The 21,425-nt window shown below is 40.1% G+C and overlaps 1 protein-coding gene across 1 annotated transcript in view; it reads left to right on the top strand.

Moving 5' to 3' along the window:
• TRANK1 (tetratricopeptide repeat and ankyrin repeat containing 1) overlaps window positions 1-21,425 on the top strand; it is a 49,525-nt gene that overhangs the window by 14,048 nt on the left and 14,052 nt on the right. Inside the window, exons 6-16 of the mRNA XM_005519172.3 lie at window positions 2,819-2,902; window positions 5,959-6,097; window positions 6,539-6,670; window positions 8,373-8,540; window positions 10,282-10,437; window positions 10,802-11,053; window positions 12,005-12,181; window positions 13,591-16,467; window positions 17,064-17,263; window positions 17,735-17,872; window positions 20,691-20,831. Coding sequence (XP_005519229.2) covers window positions 2,819-2,902; window positions 5,959-6,097; window positions 6,539-6,670; window positions 8,373-8,540; window positions 10,282-10,437; window positions 10,802-11,053; window positions 12,005-12,181; window positions 13,591-16,467; window positions 17,064-17,263; window positions 17,735-17,872; window positions 20,691-20,831 — 4,464 coding nt within the window. The remainder of the gene's footprint in view (window positions 1-2,818; window positions 2,903-5,958; window positions 6,098-6,538; window positions 6,671-8,372; window positions 8,541-10,281; window positions 10,438-10,801; window positions 11,054-12,004; window positions 12,182-13,590; window positions 16,468-17,063; window positions 17,264-17,734; window positions 17,873-20,690; window positions 20,832-21,425) is intronic.

Here is a 21,425-nt window from a genome sequence, read left to right as displayed (position 1 = left end):
GCTGTGCCACTTCCAGCTGGCTCCGACAGTCCTGTTCTAGGGCCTGGCTCAGCCAAGGTGGTGGTGCCTCAGAGAAAGTGTCTTTTCAAAAGGGCCAAACCCTGCCTGAGAGAGTGAGGGGGAAAGAGTGAGAGAAACAGCCCTGTGGGCCCCTGGAGTGGAGAAGGAAGAGGAGGTGCTCCAGGCCCAGAGCAAGGGGCTCCTTTGCAGCCTGTTGCAGGCAAAATGAAAGCTTCAGTTGAGGTTTGTCAGGGAAACCCTCCTTTTGAGTCATAAGGTTCAGACAGGACCCACTTGCTTTCTGAACTCCTCAGAGAGGCATCTTGATGCAGTTGGATCCAAACCTACTCCCTGACTTGCTGAATGGTTTATGTTTAAAGGATAATATACATGTAATTGAGCCTTTGTCCCACAGGATTAAGGATGGCAAACCAAATATATCTATATGAATAAAATAAATAACATATTTAAATTTATGATAATGATCAGACTAAAATACTTTAATCAGAATTATTTACTGCACGCTACAGATAGTTATAGCAGTTAGTAAATATTATATAATAATATATACACTATATAATAGTGCACTATTTATTGAAGCAATATTGAAGCACTGGTATTAAAGATTGCAGAATAGTTATTTAGTAGAGATTGATGCTACTCACCCATGCCAGTGGCCATGAGCAAACCTCTTTTGCTCAGCCTCCAGAAGTAACCTTGAGGGGAATCTCCACTCAAGGGAGGAATCTCCGCACACATACAAAAAGGGGTATGTTAGAATACCCTGCTTTTAAAAAGTGTGACCATACTTTTATAGTATAAAGTGACTGTCAGTCATATGTTTCTAGGTTGGCTGTGTCAGCTTAGCAGCTTTAGATAAGTTATCAGTAGTATCAGCTGTTAGGAACTTCGCTGCTTCATCACTGGTGGCAGTTTCTGTCAGGAAACGTTGTTTTTCACATCCTCAGCATGTCTAACTTTGGGATTGATAAGTCAGGCTGGTCTCAGAGTTCTTCAAGACTACAAGTAGTGTGACCCTCCCTTCTCTATCCATCACTGATAACTTTTACAAATAAGATAAAGTTCAAGCTGTTTTACAACAACTTAGGGCAGAGTATCCTGCTAGACTCTGCTTAGGCAGAGTAGCTTGTGGAGAGACCATGAAGGAACAGACTTCTGACAGTAAACACAGCCTGTGGAGGACCCACACTGGAGGTGTGGACTCACTGGAGCCCCACATTCCCCATCCAAGCCCTACTCTGGGCAGGGACATCTTTTACTAGGTCAGATTGCTTAAATGCTGGATGAACCAGACCTTCAATGCTCTTAAGGATGTGTCATTCAGAGCTTTCCTGGGCAGCCTGTTCCAGTGCCTCACCACCTCTATCATAAAAAAATTTTCCTTATGTCCAATGAGAACATACTCTCTGGTTAAAATTTTTGCCTCTTGTCCTGTCACAAAAGCTTTGTTAAAAAATCTTTTTTCTAAGCCCACTTTTTATATTGATCTTATTGAAATAAGTTTTCCCTGAAACCTCCAGGCTGAATAACCCCAACCTTCTCAACCTTTCAGTGCAGGAGAGTTGCTCCATCCCACTAATGATTTTTGTGGCCCTCTTCTGGACTCGTTCCAACAGGTCCATGTATTTTCTGTGCTGGGGACCCCAGAGCTGGTTGTAACATTCCAGGTTACAGCAGAGAGAGACTCTCAGCAGAGCAGAGAAGTAGAGTCACTGACCTACTGACCATGCTACTTTTCCTTGCAGCTCAGGATACTGTTTGTTTTCTGGGCTGCAAGCACACATTGCTGGCTTTTATCCTATTTTCCATCCATCATTATCCCACAGGTCCTTCTTCCTCAGTCTGCATTGATACTGGGTATTGCCCTGACACAGGTGAAAGACCTTGCACTTGGCCTGGTTGAACTTCCTGCAGTTCCCATGGGCCTGCTCCTCAAGCCTGTCAGACTCCCTTTGGATGTCATCCCTTCCCTTGAGCATTATCAACAGCATCACTCAGCTTGGTGCCATCTGCAAACTCCCTGAGCGACTGAGGGCAGCCTGCAATCCCACTGGCAGTGTCTTTGATGAAGACAGTGAGTGTACTGGTCCAGGCACTTGAGGGACACCACTCACCACTGGTTTCCACTTGGACACTATGCCACTGACTACAGCTGCCATGCAGCCATTCTGCCAATTCCTTACCCATCCAACAGCCCATTCATTAAACTGGTATTGCTTCAATTTAGAGCTAAGACTCTTGTGGAGCACTGTATCAAAGGCCTTACAGAAGTCCAGGTAGATGGCATCCATAGTCCTTCCCTTGTCTTCGGTGAAGTTAAGTGGATTTTCAAGGAGAAAGGCAAAGTTTTTGAGAGAAATGGAGAAAACAGAGGAAAGCAGCAGAAGAAGATACATTATTAATTTCTTGCTTTCTGCTTGGGATGTTGGTGTTAGCTGAGCAGTCTTGTCCCCAGTGCAAGGGTCCATTCCTAAAGCAAAGGGTTACTTCCAAATACTGGAAGTATTCAAAGTATTGGAGAATCTTTTAGAGCCTAACCTTTTTAACATGGTTTTTATTTCTGAGGAAACTTTCATCACTTGTAGCCTCCTACACTCCACTATATATTACATTATTCAGTTGAAAATTAGAAATGGAGATTCAGTTGTTACAGATATCCAGATATGTTCAGATATTACAAAAAGATCTGAAATATTGTTAGCCTGTGTTGGCTTTCTGACAAGATCAGATGAGGCAGTGAAAAACAAAGTTTTGAGTGTGCTTATATAAGAGCATTAATGTCTGGGGTTTTTTTCAGTCTTGTCTGTTGTTGTTGCCTGAGAAGCAAGAGTTGCCCCATGATCTCAGAGTTAACCAGATATCTCTGAAGAATCTCTTTGAGGTAAGTTCATGTTTTTCATTTTTACCTTGTATCTATTTCTTTTCTTCCTGATAACTAGTGAGAGATTTTCCATCTTGAACCAAGAAAAATAAAATGAAAAATAATACATGGACATTATATGATTCCATTTTATCATCTATTTGTTTGAAAATTTAACTTCATGTAATGTAATATTTCTGAATGAAATTTAGTATTTCCAAGTGTATTACTATTATGAAGGTGTAGTTGGAGGCTATTGCTGGGAGTTCACCAGCTCTGCAGCTCAGGAGAAGCCAGATTCCATAGCAGTAACACACCAGCTTTCTAAAGGCATCTCACAATGTTTGTGAGAAATTAAGAAATTCCACTGGGCATTACCATAGAGTCCTAGAATGATTTGGGTTGGAAGGGATGTTAAAGATTGTCTAGTTCCAGCCCCCTGCCATGGGCAGGAACACCTTTCACAAGACCAGGCTGCTCAAAGCCCCTACCTGACTTTGAACACTGCCAGGAATGGGGCATCCACAACTTCTCTGGGCAACCTGTTCCAGTGCCTTACCACCCTTACAGTAAAGAATTTCTATATTTCTTGCAGTTTCTTTCTTGTCAGGAACTTTAGAAGATGTTAGCTGTAGGCTACACAGTACCTCTGCTTGGTAACTAGCTGGCAAGTTACAGTTTGTTGGTGTATGAATACTAGACTCACAAGCTGAGAGCAAAATGAATCTGTTTATCGCAGAGCTTAGACAGTACTTACACACTTAGTGTGAGAGTCTTTGTTCATGCAGCATGGTTGCAGGCCTGTAATAAATCCATCAGCCTGACAGTTTGTTAGTTTCCTCAAGGTTTGCAGGCCTGGAAGGAACAGGATGCCTTTTCTGTTGTCAGATGGTGTGTACTTTCTCTTGTGCTTCCCAGGTTTTTTTTTTTCAGTGTCAGGCTCTGCTGTTTCTCACAAAGGTTTAAGTCATATTGGTGGAATATGCTAGAATTTGCCATTTGGCTGTTACAGTCCTTGTGGTACTTTGGTCATAATAATTTCAAATTGGTGGTTTTTCCATAATTATATTTCATTTAGGTACCTGACAGAGTGTGCAGGAGAAATTCTGAGGGTAATGCAAGGGAAATAAAGTCACACCTCATCACAGGCTTGTTTTTAGAGATAGCAGAATAATTAGTGACTGGATATATGCAAGCATGTCTTGGTTGGGTATCATTAGGCAGGTGTGCTGTGCCAGTGCAAGCACAGTAACTCCACACCGCCAATGATGTGTGGCAACACAGCAGAAGACCCATGCAGAGTGTCTTAGCAAAGTGTCTTCCAGCAAAGCAAAATGCCTCACTGAGACAGGAAAAATGGGCAGGCTTTGCAAAATAGTATGGCCATTTTTTCATTGAATTGGTCCAACCAATCTTACCTGGTCTAGTGGGTTTGTTGTACTGAAAGAATCAAGATGAAAAATCCCTAAGTACCAATTCTCCTTTGCAAAAATTAGAAAATGTGGCTTTCTGACAGCTCAAACTTCCCCTGCTGCTGCTACATTCTCCCTGTAATCTGTTGTACTTTGATTTGATAACTGTGCTCAAAGAGTAATTCTTGCCAGTCAAAATTTGGCATGAGGTATTAGAAAAAAGGATTTATTTGTAAATGTTGGAAGCATGTGTGAAGACTGCTATTTAAAAAGATGACTGGCACAAATGGAGAAGTTTTGTCTGAACACTGTTTCCGACCACCTCCTCATGTCCTGATCCTTCTGGCATATTGTCTGAATTTCTGAGTTTCCGCTGCGCACCTCCAGGGTATCCTGTATTGATCTACCCTTTGTAGACTGTGCTTCAATTCATTAAGTCCTTGCTAGAACATACTTTTTAAGTTCAGCTGGCTTTTGCTCGGGTTGTGTGCTTTTTCAGAATCCCAGAATCATCAAGGTTGAAAGAGACCTTCAAGGTCAACCCAGCACCACCATAATCACCCCTAAAAACCTAAGTACCACATCCAGATGCCTCTTGAGCACTTCCAGAGATGGTGACTCCAGCACCTCCATGGGTAACTTATTCCAGTGCCTAACCACTCTTTCAGTCAATTTTTTATTCCTACTATCTGGTCTGAATCTCTGCTGAAACTATTTAAAGCTGTTTCTTCTCCTTCTTTTGGCTGGAAGGTGTTGAAAGAGACCAGGCCCCAACTGGCTACAGCCTCCTTTCAGGAACCTGTAAAGAGCAGTGAGGTCTCTCCTCAGCCTCCTTTTCTCCAGGCTAAACAATCCCAGTTCCTTCAGCCTTTCCTCATCAGACTTGTGCTCCAGGACCTTTCACCAGCTCCATTGCCTTTTTCTGGACACACTCCAGGACTGCAATGTTTTTCCTGTAGTGAGTGGCCCAGAACTGGATTTGTGGTGTGGCCTCACCAGTGCCAAGTACAGAGGGACCATTGCCACCCTGGTCCTGCAGGTCACACTATTCCTGACATCAGCTTTTTGTGAGTGAGTCCACCAGAGGAGGCCACCAAGATGATTAGAGGAATGGAGCACCTCTCCTGTGAGGAAAGGCTGAGAGAATTGGAATTTGTCAGCCTGGAAAAGAGAAGGCTTTGTGATGCCCTAATTGTGGCCTTCCAGTACCAGAAGGGAGCCCAAAAGAAAGATGGTGAGAGACTTTTTACAGGAGCACATGGTGACAGGACAAGGGGGAATGGATTCAGACTGAAAGACAGTAGGTTTGGTTTAGCTATCAGGAAGAAATTATTTACTCAGAGAGTACTGAAGCACTGGAATGGGCTGCCCAGAGAAGTTGTGGATCCCTGGAAGTGTTTGAGGTTGAATGGAGTTCTGACTAGCCTGGTGTGGTGAAAGGTGTCCCTGCCTGTGGCAGGGTGTTGAAACAAGATGATATTTAAGGTCCCTTCCAACCCAAGGCATTCTGTGAAAGTCTATGAAATAAATAGTTCCATTTTACAGTGGCTATGGCTTGGTTGTTGTTCTGCTGATTCTTGTCATGAAAATATAGAAAATACTGAAAAAGAAATGCTTTTTGTGTATGTAAAAATGATGAGTTGTAATTGTTCTCTTTGCTACCAGACATCTGAGTTGTATGGTCGCGGTGAGAAGCTGCAGGAAGTCGCGGAGTTAGTCAAGTGGCTGATTTCCATTGGGGCAAAGGCTGAGTCCATCGGACTGTATCCTCTGCATGCTGTTATCAGACTGTGTATCAAAGCAAGTGAGTGACATCTGCAGCTAAAATAAAACAGTGCTGGCTTTTATCAGAGAACTGACAGCTAGAACTTTTTTAAATTAAAAAAATATGTCCCAACAGCTCAGGTCAGATCATCTAGGTATAACCTTGCCCATGCCAATAAAGCACTCTTAGAAATGTTCTGAACACTCTCTTCGAACACTCATGCCTGATAGTAGTGGAAACCTAATATAATTGTTATTTTCTGTGTTTTGAAGCAGAAGTGTGATTGATACAGGTCTTTTGTAACCCGAGTATATCAGCTTTAAAAAAGGTACAGTGTTTCTTTCCCCATCTCAGTGTGGAGCAACAGTTTCTTTGTGTGTAATAGAGTCATGAATCGGCCTTAGATTTGCATCTTGCCACTCCAAAGGGGAAAACAACCCCAGGATCTGTTTCTTTAAGTGTGCTTTTTTATCTTTTCAGCAAAGAACCATCTCTTCAGATGGTTACTGACTTGGAGGCCAGAGCTGAAGGACAGGATCAACCAGAAAGACAGAGATGGACAGACCTTGCTGCATATTGTGGCCTCTTCCAGTGAATATTCACAGAAACGCAGTAAATACTTTTTTTCTTCTTTTTAGTGTGTGTATTGTTCATTTTCATATGGAAAAATCTATAATGGAAGAAAATTTCAGACCCTGGTGTTTTCTATTTCATGCTAAGGAATAAAATGAGAAAGTATCTGAATGTAGACTTGTAGTGGCAACTGATACTTAAACATTACAATAATTCTTTTTTAAATTGTGACCATTTTTGCTCTTTGGTTTTTTGGTTAGGATTTTCTCACAAGTATGCTGCAGTTTTTAGAATCATAGAAGTTACCTTTTAAATTTCATTGTGCCCTTTAAATCACGTCACACCACCTGGAGACCTGAAACCAAGAGTTTTAAATCTAACAGCAAAAACTGTGAGATGAACATTCCTAATAACAATTTTGAGTCAAAATCAGGAACATATTGAGAATTCATTTGCCATAGACATGTTCAAAGAAACAAGAATTTTCTCTCATTTCTGTACAATATAGCATCCAATGTTTTTTTTGTAGACACTCCCAAAAGCCAGCCCAATTTATTGCATTATGGTATAGGTGTTTTGTTCCTCTTAATTCCCACCAGAACATCTCATTTATCTTCTTTTTTAATGGATAACCCAAGTTTTATCCAGCTAAACAATGCTTTATTACATTTGCTGTCCTGGTTAGACAATTACAGTTAAGTTTTCTGGGGTATATAAGTCTATGAAGTGGCTCCCTTACTGCACCTGCAATGTATTAATCAAGTTTTCTGGGGTGTATAGGCCTTTGACTCCTTAACTCTCTCAATATATCTTTCTTGTTCTGTGGCATTTAATTCATCTCTAGTTATATGACAGCATTAAGCAATCTTCTATTGAATTTTGTTCTTCAACTGTTGATTAAGTTCTCTAAGGGGTATGGGTCCATTGAGTTCCTTTCTGCAGGTCGGTGAGGTAATTTCTCAGGATTTTCTATGTCACTCAGCCAACACAGATGTAAATTAAAACCAGATAAAATAGCATGTTGTTGAACATTCCTTAGCTAAGTAAATATAGTTCAGTACAAAATTTTTAAAGGACCACAAAATTCCTGGCTGACTAAGATATATAACTTGTTGTCAAGCCTCTCCTGTTCTTTTAAATAGGTGAAAATTTAAGGCTTGGATAGCAGTGTGCCTTGTCAGAGGAAATGGTTTCCTTCACAGTTTCTGTGGGATTTCATTTTATGTTACCTTGGCTTTTTTCCTTGTATTTCTTACTCTGCCCACAAGGTGGCAAGGGGAAGCAAACATCAATGCCAAGGTAACACCAGACTTTTGGGTGCTTAAAATTGATTTGGTAATATTCATATGGTATTTATTATGTAGAGAGCACATATTTTTAATATGTATTTATTTATTAACGTTTATGTCTTTATGTATTATATATAATGTTATAAAATGTAACTTTATATGTATCTTTTAAACATATTTATATATATATCTGTTATAGTTATGTAAAATAAATATTATAAATCATGAAATCACAGAATCATTAAGTTTGGAAGAAGCCTCTGAGATCTTCAAGTCCAACCTTTGACTGATTTCCACCCTGTCAATTTATAACACTGAAAGAACTTAGATTTTTTAAAGTTAAAATTATGCTAGAAATTGTGCCAGGTAATTAAAAATAAAAAAGAAGACAACAAAACTGCTGAACGATGTGAATTTTTCTTCCTCTAAATTTTTTTCATGTATTGCTTTAGGACAAACAGAAGATGTGATCATGCTCCTGAACTTCGGGGTTGATCCCACTGTTCCAGATGCACAGTCAAGATGTGCCATAGATATCTTGAAAAAGAACAAAAACTTTGATGCTGCAAAAGAAATCAGCAAGCACATTGAGAAACACACTTCCTCTGGGAAACAGAAAGGTACTACATGCAGTGTGTGCTCTTCCTGTTTTAAAATTGTAACCTTTAGGTACAGAATCGTTTTATTTCAAATAAGCAATTGCGGGTGTGTTTTGTGTAACTTTCCCTGTGGGTTGTCACTGTGATCTCCTGCTAGTCAATTGTGAACATTTTGTCCTTGCTTGAGAGCAGCTGTTGTCCAAGTGATGTTCAGATCAAGCTTGGCATAAAGCAAAGTTTTTGAGCTATATCTCAGTTGTCATGGGTGTATTGCTTATAAGTTTGTCGGACAACACTGGGTTTCATTGAGCTTCATTTCATTATGGCTCCTGGCAAAGAAATTCCCACAGGTTTTTTTTTCTTTACTGTGGAGATCTCTGCTCTGGAGAAGTTTTTAGCACAGTGGTTATCCATTAGGAGGTTAACACCAATACCTTTGTGGTAATAATGGCTTTGGTTGGCATTTCAGGTTGCACTGTCTTTTGTGGCCAGGGGTTTTTTGGTTTTTGGTTTTTTTTTTGGTGATGCACAGCCTGCAACAGTTTTCTAACCTTAGTGCAAATGAGAGGCTGGAGAATAAGCCTCAGCTTTACAGGTAACAATCTGAGGTTAGTCCTTCTTTCTAAAAAGATGACCAACCTTGTCTCTCTCTTTGTCCTAAGAGGTAAAGCTACTGTTTTGTTTGGTCTTTCATGTACCTGGATTCCTTAAAGCATTTAGGAAATCCAAGCAAACTTTTTTGCTGTTTAAGGACATTTATTGGGACATTGTTTAATATCTGCTATTTCCCATTACATAAATATCTCTTAAACTTGTAGATAACATTTTGGTTTGGTGTATGTTTTTGGCTTTGTTTTTTAACTTTAAGAGGAAATTCTTTTATGGCTGTAGGTTTTAAGTGGCACTGGGGAATCAGACAAGCTCATTTAAAGTGTATGCTGTGAACATTACTGGGTTTAGTCATCCACTCTAAAAATTCTGAACAATGATATAATTGCAGCATTTTCCTGCCTGCATACAGAAGCTATTGCAGTCAGCCTTGTGAATTATGGTAAATAGAGTCATGGCTTTACCTCAGATGCCAACTAAGTACCAAGCAGCAGCTCCCTTGCTTCCCCTCCCTCCCATAGTGGGTTGAGATAAGAACAGTTTAAAAATGGAAATAAAGTAAATTACTACCATTATTATTATTATTATTATTATTATTAAAGTTATGAAAAGGAGAAAGAGGAATAGAACCCATGAAACACAAGTGATGCACAGTACAGTTGCTCACACCCCTCTAACGTGATGCCCAACCCATCCCCAAGCAGCAGTGGTCCCTTCATGGCCAATTCCACATAGTTTATATAATGAACATGACATTTTGTGATATGGAATATCCCTTTGGCCAGCTCAGGTCAGCTGTCCAAGCCATGCTTGTCTCAGGGTAAGCACTGCTCAGCAACAACCAAAGCATCACTGTGCTATCAATGGTATCCTCATCCTACATCCAGAGCATGGTACTGTACCATTTACTAAGAAGAAAAATAACTCTATCCCAGGCAAAACCAGGACAAGAGTGTATTTGATGAAAGTATCAAATTTCCTTTGGGGTCAGAAATCTATCACAGGACTGGCATTTGGCAGTAAGAGTTTCAGCCATCTGTTTTTAATTTGCCACTACACATTTCTTAGAGCCCTGGGATGTAATGCATCACAGTCTTGCCCTGAAAACATGCTGGCAAGGAAGTGGATTTTCAATTTCTGTAATGTTTTGCAGGAGAGAATGAGAGCGCCACAGCTGATACAGATTCTCTCCAGGATGTTTTGGAACAGTTTGTCCAGTTCTACAGGTGTGAAAATGGAGTACATAATAAAAATGTATTGAAGGAAGATGCAGTTAAACGATTTCTGAAATGGCTGTCTTCTGTGAAAGGTGCAGTGAGTTTCCATTTCTCCCTTTCACAAAACTTAATTGCTGTGAAAAATGTGTCTTGTGCTAACATAAATTAAGTGCCCTTTTACCCTTCCTTCTCTTATCTGTTTCTGTAACTTTTAGGACTGATGTGCTTTTAATTATATTTAATGTTGTGTTTTGCACTTAAAACCAATGGAATATGCACAGAAATTCATGATGCATCAAAATGCTCAAACTTGGCTGACAGCATAAGGATGGAAAGATATATTTTGATGTTCCTTACTTTCAGTTTAACAACCTAATTATTCTGAAATTAGTTTACAGTGAGGTGGAATTCATTATATGGCTTTGAGTGAGTTATGTTGTCTTAACTGTCTTGCAGAAATCCCTGAAGAAATCTCATGCGACATCTCCAATGCCTGTGCTAACAGCTTCATAAAACAATTGCTGGGGAAGCAAATGTGGCATAAAGTTTTGCTGCTCCTAACAGGGACAGCCAGTGGGGAAAATCCATCAGGTGGAGGACTCTTCAAAAACTGCAGTCTCTCAGATGTTGACATTGGCAGCATTATCCAACAGACTGAACAAATGGATAAGCAAGTGCAGCTCATAAGATGCTTGCTCGAACGAGGAGGTGAAAAACTGTGATATTAATCTGCTATAAGAGATGCAGTATGTTATTTGACATGTTGGGAGCAAGATTGTCTCAGAAATACCAACACATGGGGCTTTTTGTGGCTCTGTATAAGTGCAGCAGTTTGTTGGAGCACATGCATTGGCTGCATCTGCTGTGTGGGACATGGAGAAGCTAGTAAGGCTACATGGGTGGAAGATGTTTATCAAATGAAATTTATCTGCTAGGGTTAGTAAAAGGCCAAGGACTATCGTTGCTCCTGCACTTGTAGTTTCTCTTGGGCCTTAATTTCTATGTCTTCAGCCAAAATATTGTCCTGGTAGAAAGTGTAAGCCACAGTCTTTGAGTGCAGTCTGCTGTTATGCTACAAGGAATGGACTACTTCATTGATTCCAAAGGAATGACCAGATGTCTTTCTGTTTTTAACTGGTGTAGACATCATCATACTTGTTTTGTATGAGCTTATTCCTAGGATCCCTCTGGCATATTTAATTTAATCTTACAGCTTTATGCTAGCTATAAGTGGACAAATGGACACATGGTACTGCTGAAACCTTTTGAATGCCAGGAGAGGAAGGAGGCCTCTTATGTCAGTCAGTGACTGACTGACTTGGAGAAGATATGTTGTCTAGTTAAAGAACTTTTGGATTTGGGTTCTTTTTCCCTTTGAACTGAAGATTGACGAAAGGGAGGCTAGTTTTCTCTCGTTCGGTCTCAGTTGTTTATTTTTTATCAGCATTACAAGGTACAGCTTAATGGGAAACAAGGAGAAATTATGAAGATATTCTTAGTCAAAAAGTGTTTTAACAGTTACATGTAAAAAGCTGGCAAAAAACACCCCTGTCACCTGCCTGGCAATCAGCATCTGACTGCATCTGTTCAGAGCTTTCTGTAGTTAGCAGATTGGTGTATTAGATTTAAACCCTAATATTTTCCTGTCCTTCACACCAGCTCTGCCTGATGGTATTGGAGCCAGCTCTGAAATACCACTGAAAATATGCCTCAGGAAGAATTATTTTGAACTGGCATATTTGCTGCTGACCAAAGGCGCAGACCCTCAAAACCTCTCTGTTACACAAGGAGATACTGCTTTGCATGCTGCAGTTTTCATCTCTTTAAATAATAAAGGTAAGGCTTTTGCTGCTGAAAACATCCCCATTCCTTACCTGCCCGTTCTGCTGCTGCAGAGACAGTGGATCAGGATTTGTGACTGTGTCTCACTCAGCCCCCAAAGTCTGCAGGGCAGAGGACACACACCAGTCTGTTAAACTGATGTGTTCTGTTTTGTGGCTGTGCTGGCTGGGACTGTGAGGAGAGGTAATGGCAGCTCAGGTGACATGGGGCAGTCAAGGAAGGCTCCTCTCTGAAGCCCTGTGAAATGAGTGCTAGGTGGGAATGAAATAAACTGGATGTATACTGGAAGAAATAAGGGTAAAGTTGCAGCAATGGCAGCAGGCTTTGAAGGAAAGCCTGCAGTGGCATCTGAAATCTGTTTATCAGGTTTTTTCAGTAATAAATCAAGTAAAGTTCTGTTCAGGGGAGAAGGGAATGAAAGAACTGTAGGGCTTACATAAAAATACAAAAAGTTAGGATAAACTGTGAAATTAAGCTCCCAAATCACATTTGATTTGAAGTTAAGAAAATAATGCATTTTTGAGTTGAAGGATTAAAATGATTCAAAATACTGAATTTATTTAATTTTTAAAGCACAAACATTTCGTTGAGTGTCTTTAAGGGATTAAAAGGTAATGCCAGTTGTCATTTTAAATCAAAAGATTAAGAAGTCCTGTGACAATATGTTCTCTGAAGTATTTTTCAGTGAGTAAAGTTTTTGATGTGCAATTTCTTTACAGTGATTTTGACATGTCACTTTTTTTTACAGCTAGAAAATAAATGTTTCACATATATTGTCTCATTTAAATCACATCTATTATCTGGATGAAATCCAGAAAGCTGTAGAATATAAATGTATTTTTTTCCCCCCAGGGAGGTAACTAATCTTATTTTGTAGGAAGTTGCTCCAGGGACCTCAAATATCAGGAAACAATTGGGATTTCCTGCAGGTTATTTTAGTGAAGCAAAGTTATCTGCAGCAGACTGCTTCTGGGTGCCTTATTACAGTGAACCAAATGACCCCAGAGCACTACCTTGAGCTGCTGCTTGTCTGGATGACAGGTGACCAGTGTCCCTTGGGTAGCAGTCAGGGCTGATGTTGGAAAATGAACAAACCTGTCTGTACCCAGAGGTTAAAAAAAGAAATTAAATTGACTGATGCTATGGTAATAATTGCAGCACTAGGAATTTCTAAAGCTTTGCTGCCTTTGTGTTGTTTTCCCTGAAACTTGGGAAAGCTCAGTTTTGAGCTGTTTGACGTAAGCATGTTTTATAAACATGAAATGTAGATTTTATTTTTCTTTTTAAAAGCAACTGATTTTAATTTACTAGCAGCAGAAAAAAACAAGTATTGAAATTGTTGGAATACAATGAAGACTTGTAAAGCAAGTTAGTTTATTTTCTGTTTGTTCTCCTGCTTTCAGATAGCACTGGTTTAAACATTCTGAATTATCTACTTGACCTCTTTGCTTCAAGACCATCTGACTTTCCATATCTTAATCCAAACATACAAGATGACAATGGAAATACAGTGATGCATATTGTTTTCCAGAGAGGATTTTCAAAGCAGACTAAGAGAATAACGGAGTTATTGGCAAAATTTGACATTAACTTTAACATAAAAAACAAATCAGGGAAAGATGTGATGCATAGAATTAAAAAGAGAGATCCACTGCTAGAAGCCTGGAATAATGCTGCACAGGAAAAGAAGAGGCACCGCCAAGACAGAGCAGGGCAGTTGGTTAAAACATCTAAACCCATTCCAGCCTCTGAGATTTCACAGTCAAAGAGCACTGGGCGTTCTTCATCTGGGCTCTCATTAAAGGCACCATCCGGCAACGCAGTGCATAATGAGTTAAAATCCCCGTGTTCCATAAAAACAAAAAAGGGTCAGTTGGAAAAGCAGGAAACAGAAGGAATAAACAGCCCCTTAACACTGCAGGAAAGTCTAGTGCAGGCAATCACAGCTTTAATTCAGCAACTGAAAGTGAGCGACACCCTGAAAAAGGATCATCCTCTGATGCAAAAGCCGTCTTCAGCCCAGACTAACTCGGAAGAGGAAAGAAGTTCCTTGCAGCCTTGTGGAAGCATAGCTCATCCTGAAAGAAAAGGGAATGACTGGGAGAAAAAGAAGGGAACAGAGGAATTTAGTATGGCCCTGCCTAATGGAGAGAAGGAAGAACTAGAGGAAGAAAAGGGGAAGAGTCTGGATATTGAGGCATATATGCTGGAGTTCGATAACATGACTTGGGAAATAGAGTGCACTCCTGAAACGCTAAAGACTTTGAGCAGTAAAGCTGTGCCTCATTATCTGAAAGCTAAAACCATAATGACAATTAAGAGGCTAGGCAATGGGGAATGGTCTAGGGGCCTTCAGAAGCCACTAAAACACTTGAAAGCTGATATCCAACTGTATGAAGCCAAACTGGGCAAAGGTGCAAGAATGCTATGGGAACTTGCCATTGACTTTTCTCCTCGTTGCAGTGAGAGTCCAGAAAAGATCATGGAGACAGAACAGACAAAAAGTTGTTCAGAAAAATCAGGTAGAGTTTACACAGAAATAATTAGAATTTGGGCCATTGTTCTTGACCACTGCAAGCTGAACCGTGCCTTAGAAAATATATGCACTTCTTACAACCGTGGCCTATCCTGCATTTTGAGGAAAAAGCTCAAGGGTATAATCAAAGCACATCAGAACCACAGTGTGACAACACAGAGGCGTATTCCACGTTGTTATGTTGAAGACATGGAGGCAGAAAAATCAAAAGAGCATAGCATGCCTGAGTATTTCCCTCCAGCTAGTGCAGCAGAATTGGAATACAATATAATGAAATTTCACAGCTTCAGTACTAACATGGCACTTAACATTATAAATGATGTGCAGTCTTCCATTGAGTACCCTTTCCGAGTTGGGGAGTTGGAGTACGCAGTGATTGCTCTCAATCCAAAGCCTATGGAGCCAATCATTTTAATTGGGCGGAGTGGGACAGGGAAGACAACTTGCTGCTTGTATAGGCTTTGGAAGAAATTCTATTCTTACTGGGAAAAATCCACCTTGGCAGATGGACCTCTGTTGGAGAGGCAGACATGGCAGCAGAGACAGTGCAGTGAGGTTGAAAAAGCTGGTTCAGGGAAGGAAGAGAGTGAACTAAAACACGAGAGTGATGATTCGAGTGAGGAGCAGGTGAGTGATAAGCAAAACCAGGACAGCGAGGATGAAGAGGTTCCTGTGGGCACAGCTGGTGCAGAAATTAATTCATGTGGTGACCATGAAGAAGACCAAACGTGTAGTGCAGAAGCATCAAACAGGCTGGAGCACCTGCACCAGATCTTCGTAACAAAAAATCCCGTCTTGTGCCGAGAAGTTCAGAAGAATTTCATTGAACTTAGCAAGTCTTCCAAGGTGACCAGTCACTTCAAGCCTCTGGACCCAAATATTCACAGGCTACAAGACATTAAAGATGAAAATTTTCCACTGTTTGTCACCTCCAAGCAGCTGTTGCTGTTACTAGATGCATCCATGCCTGACCCATTTTTTCCAAGAAATGAAGACGGAAGTCTTAAAAGAGTAATTGTTGGTTGGAGTCCTCAGGAAGACTTGGTTGTACCAAACTGGCAGGATGAGGATGAAGAAGGTAATCTTGAAGCAGAACATGGTGATGATGGAGGAGCTGCAGATGCGTGCTCTAAGGAAAGTGATCCTTGGACTTTTGTGACTTTCAGTGTATTTGCAAATGAGATATGGCCAAAAATGATAAAAGGTAAAAGCTTGTACAATCCAGCACTGGTTTGGAAAGAAATAAAATCATTTCTGAAAGGCTCTTTTGAGGCACTGAGTTGCTTTGGGGGCAAGCTTACTGAGGAGCAGTACAAAAAGCTAGGCCGAAAGAGATCACCAAACTTCACTGAAGACAGGAGTGAGATCTATCGCCTCTTCTGTCTTTATCAGCAGATACTATCACAGAGAGGTTACTTTGATGAAGAGGATTTGCTGTATAATTTATCTCAAAGACTTTCAAAGCTCAGGGAGCTGCCGTGGTCCATCCATGAGTTTTATGGTGATGAGATACAGGATTTCACGCAAGCTGAGCTAGTACTGTTAATGAAATGCATCAATGACCCCAATGCCATGTTTCTAACTGGTGACACTGCCCAGAGCATAATGAAAGGAGTTGCTTTTCGTTTTAGTGACCTGAGGTCACTGTTTCATTACGCAAGCAAGAGCTCTGTGAACAAGAAGCAGCGTGTTAGGAAACCGAAAAGGATATATCAGTTGTACCAGAACTACAGGTCCCATTCAGGTAAAGTAACAAATTTATTTATGGTCTGAGCCTGTACTCTTCAGATGTCACTTAATTGAAGTTTTCTGCTGGCCAATTCAAAGCCAGTCTCTGTGTGGCCTGTTTTTTGAAAAGATCAGATGGACAGATTTTTCTGATATGTCAGTTCTGTTTTTTGGCATGCCAACTGGAAAACCAAAAATTAATGTTTTTATAATTTTAATTTTTTGAACTCTTATGCTTATTGGGTGCTTTGGCTGTGTTTGAGGCAAAATTTAAGAAATGGTCATTCCCATTTCTGTTGTCCTATCCCCAAAGCACTAGATTTTGGGGCATTGGTGTGCTGTTTCTGCTTTTCTTACTTATTTCTCATTGTGATCTTTATTATGTGAGAACGCTGCCAAGCTGTTGTAGCATGTTTTCTGATCTTTAGAGGCCTGAGAACGACATCCACTCAAATTGGCAGAAACATAAATAGAAGCTTACAGCTTCAGCCTTCCCTGACTAGTGTTTTTTTCATTATATTTCTTGATTCCAGGTTTCTAACAGAACCTTTTAAAAGTGTGTTTGCAAGGTCTTCAGGTTGAAGTTTGAAACCTGTATTCTGCTTTTTGCAGGTATTCTCCGTTTAGCATCTGGAGTGGTTGATTTGCTCCAGCATTATTTTCCAGAATCTTTTGATCGCCTTCCTCAGGACCGTGGTCTCTTTGATGGGCCAAAACCTACAGTCTTGGAGTCCTGCAGTGTTAGTGACCTAGCAATTCTGCTGAGGGGCAACAAAAGGAAAACACAACCCATTGAATTTGGAGCACATCAGGTTTGCTTTTTTTAGGCTTTTTGCAGATTCTGCCAGCTCTGTTGCTAAATAATAGTCTTGTATGAGCTGCCCACAACTTTCTTTTTTAAGCCCTTGTCTCACTGATAAATTAGGCATTTCAAACTTGGATACCCTTAATTGTGTTGGTTTCTGTTTCTTTTTAATACGTCTGGTTCTTTCTGTTCTTTTTTTGGTGTGAGGTATTGTGTGAGGTATTGTCTGACCTGTTCCTTTCTAACTCCAAATTTTCTTACACCAGATCTAAAACTGTCTACACATACCACGCATTTGTCAGTCTTCTAGTGGCAGCTTTGTGACCTTTTTTGTGGAGTGTGCTGAAACGTCTCTGTGAAATGTCTAGTTTTTAGAAGGCTCTTTTATTATCATCATGTTTGTCTTTTTCTATGGAGCTGTTACCTTTTTTTCTCCTTTTTTGCTTTCTAATATTTTTTAAAATGTATTTTATGGCAGGTGGTATTAGTGGCAAATGAAACTGCAAAGGAGAAGATACCTGAGGAACTTAGTTTGGCACTTGTACTGACAATTTATGAAGCAAAGGGCTTGGAATTTGATGATGTCCTCCTTTACAACTTTTTCACAGATTCAGAGGTATTTAATTCTTATCCATTTTCTGCATTTTCTCTAAAGTCAGACTTACTTGTGGTCTAATTGGTAGTTCAGCTGGGAAAGGATTCCCTCTTTTCTCTGAAGATGAGTGGTTTCATCACAGTAGAGAACAGAGGTCGTAGGTTTATGAATTGGGAACGTGTTTCCTTAAGTGCTGCTTTCTCCTTTAGGTTTCCTGTTAAAATTTAAGGGAGAGTCTAGGGGTAATATGCACAACATTGCACACACACACACACACACACACACACATGCTCTCTTCTGCTGTACACCAAGACTACTCCTCTGACCACAGCTGGACAAGTATTCCAGGTATTCCTTACTGAACATGTCTGCAGACACTCCATGTACCCATGCCTGAATTACTCTGTGATTAAACATTCAGTGTGAACAGCCCTGTTACAGATGTCCTCTGCCTCTACCCCTCAAAACAGTGTCTCATGTGGTTTTCAGCAGATGAAAAACACAAGAAATCTGAGGGCAGCTTACTGGTGGCTCTTCGCAGAGATTAGTGAATGTTATGTGATGAGGGCAGAAGGAAGGAGCTTGAAGTAAATACTGGCTGTCATGGTAGATTTCTCAAAGTTGATTTGTTTCTGGAGATGCAGGTTGTAATCAGAAAAACAACAAGGCATTTATCAGAATTTAGCAGAATCAGTTTAGCAGTGTTGAGTTGTGTAGAGCATTTTAGCTTAGACTAATGTATGTCAGGCCTGGAGAACTGTTTTCATACAATTCTTCCGTGTTCCTGTGAGTCATGAGTAATTGAGTTGATTTGAGCAGCTAAACAAGCAGGCAAGAAAGCAGTTCACCCTGAGGTTTTCTAATTTAGAAAACCTGTATCTGTGGACTGCTGTAAACACAGCAGTGTGGCCGTGTGCACTTTGTAAAGTGTTGGGTTTTCTTTTTATTTGTCTTGAAAATGAGATTTAAGAAGAGTCTTTTTTCAGGAAGCAGATGGGAATGAAAAATCTAGAAAGCAAAAATGCCAAGCTCCCAAAACACAGCAAGCTCTTGACCAGACTGATACCTTTAGCTGGTTGTCATGTTACAATCTATGACTTAGAGGCTTGGGAATGTCTTCATTTGAAATCTTAACTTCAAAATACATTTTGCAGGAAAGGTTTCCTGTTTTTTTTCCCGTGTGGGAAGACAGTTAACTTGTTTTGTGTTGCTCAAAGCTCAGAAATGTATAAATTGTAAAAATGTTGTTTCAGCCTTATTTGTGAATATTTTCTGTTTTGTGCTGGAAACCTGGCAATATTTAATCACATTTTAATTAAATACCAAAAGGGAAAAATGAACTTAGAATACAGTCACAATTTTAAGGTTAATCATTTTGCAGGGGATCAGGAACCTGCAGAGTGGTGCGATCAGGAGCTGGCATTTCCTACATGGCATGAGAGTGCACAGCACTGATCTGCTGCCACACTTAACTTATAGTTAGGAGTGTCTGTGCGTATTTATAGACATCTTTCACATGTCTCTGTGTTGGAGTCCAATATTTTCTGACCACGCTTTTTAAGACTTTCCTTATGAGTGGGTTTTTTTGCTCACCTCTGAGTGTTCTTACAAGAGGAGGTGTTGGCAGGTGCCATTCCACCCCCTGGCTGAGACCAGCACTAGCAGTTACTGGTGTTCAACACAAAGCTTAATACATTCATCACATGAATGACCAGCCAGATCTTTTCTGGGAATACTGAGGATGAGAATATATGCCAGCATGGGATATGTGTGGGTCCAGCTCACTGAGCTTGTCAGCCTTGTAGAGTCAAGGAGACTTAGTGGCTGCCCATCCTAACCTGCAGGCCAAGATCTCTCAAATGTGTCTTAGATACTAGATTTTAGTATGACAAATTGCAGCTTGTGAGTGTTATCCCACCACCATTTACCTTTTATCCTGCCCCAAACTGGCAGGGAGCTGCCTGGCCCAGCAATCAGCACACCCCCACTCACTGAGTTTGCCTGGTGTGGTGTATTGGAGGTTAATTGGAGGTTATTGGAGGAGAATCCTCGTCCCTAGGACTAAAACTTGACCCTCCTCCATGGTGGAGGTAACCTGATTTCCTCCACAGAGGGATCACTGTAAGGGTGTTTAGCTGAAAATATATAGACCACCCAAGGAGGTTTTTATGTTTAATATCAAATTACTTATTTGATATATTGAGCATTGCATATGATTTGGATCTAGAAGAGTGATACAGCAGGATCCTGAAATCCCAAGGCAAGCATAGTGTAACAATGACAATATACACTGGAATTGCAATACAGATGTGAGTCTCATTAGTGCTCCCTGTATATATATATATATATATATATATATATATATGTATATATTCCCATTAGCTTCACCATCATGATGCTGGCCATCCCCAGTCCCTGAAAAGTAATATGCAGCTTGTAGCCAGATCAAGCCAGCTGCATTTTTAAAGGTGTGCTTTGTTTGGTCTTCATACTTTCCACAGTCTGTTGGGCTGAGGTACATCTTTGCTTTTGCCTGGGCAGCTCAGGAAGGTGTAACTCTGTGCTAGCTGTTTTAGGGGAAAGTTGTTTATATGCCTTCATGACCACCTGCTTCAGACAAGTATCTCAGGCAAAGGCTGTGTTGAGATGAAGTTCAGCTTTCTTGTTGAAAATTGCTGATTATTCTTTACTTTCTTCCCTGAGATAATTTCCTCCCCTAGTCTTCTCCTCTGAGCCTTCTTCCCTTGTAGGGATGATAGGTCACACCATACAACCATGTGTGTATGTAGGCAATAATGGTTAGTACATATGAATAAACCTTATTCTCTTGATATTTCAGGCTAGCAAAGAATGGAAGATAATTTCTTCTTACAGTCCTGATCCAGATGTGCAAGTGGGAAGCAACTTGCTAATTGAAGTGCCATTAGAGGATGCCACTGGTATGCAGGAAAGGACTCCATTTAATGTAGAAATGTACAAGGTGAGCTTTTTGTAACATTGAGAGTAGGAAGCACAAGTTAAATTCTTAAATCTTAAAGGTAGGGAAATTTCTTAAATCCTTTAATCCTGTGTTAGTTCCATGTTTATCAAGGTTGCTTTACCTTGAATAGTTGCTCACATTTGTATAATAAAATAGAATAGAAGGTTAATATAATATAATGTTAATATAATGTCATATAATACTGATTTTAAAAGACGGGAGATTGTTTGCAAGTGTAATTTGATTAGAGAACAAAAATTGTGTCATAGACTTTCAGGTATATTTACAGAACAACTGTGGTTAAAACAATTAGCAATTCAGCTTGTCAATATTCATTATTCTTAGCATCTATTTTCGATTGGCATCACTACCTTGAAATTAAGGAAGTTGCTTAGAATCTGGTGATTCAGATATTTTCAGGATTGTATGGGAAATCAATAATTATGTGATTAGAAGGAAAGTACCCTGTCATACCTGCAGCTGATTTGTAGTAGTAGTTGCTTGTAAGTTAGCTGGACAATGACTTATGTAATTGAAATCCCATCTTTAATATTTAGACTTGCTTTCTAAAGTACTTAAAAGCACTTTCTTACT

This window comes from Pseudopodoces humilis, chromosome 1 (assembly GCF_049639895.1).
Source record: "Pseudopodoces humilis isolate 2021_Gansu_Grassland_sample_001 chromosome 1, ASM4963989v1, whole genome shotgun sequence".
In the NCBI taxonomy this organism is placed as follows: Eukaryota; Metazoa; Chordata; class Aves; order Passeriformes; family Paridae; genus Pseudopodoces; species Pseudopodoces humilis.
The sequence above is the reverse complement of the archived record's forward strand: the minus strand, read 5'-3'. Positions and strand labels throughout refer to the sequence as shown.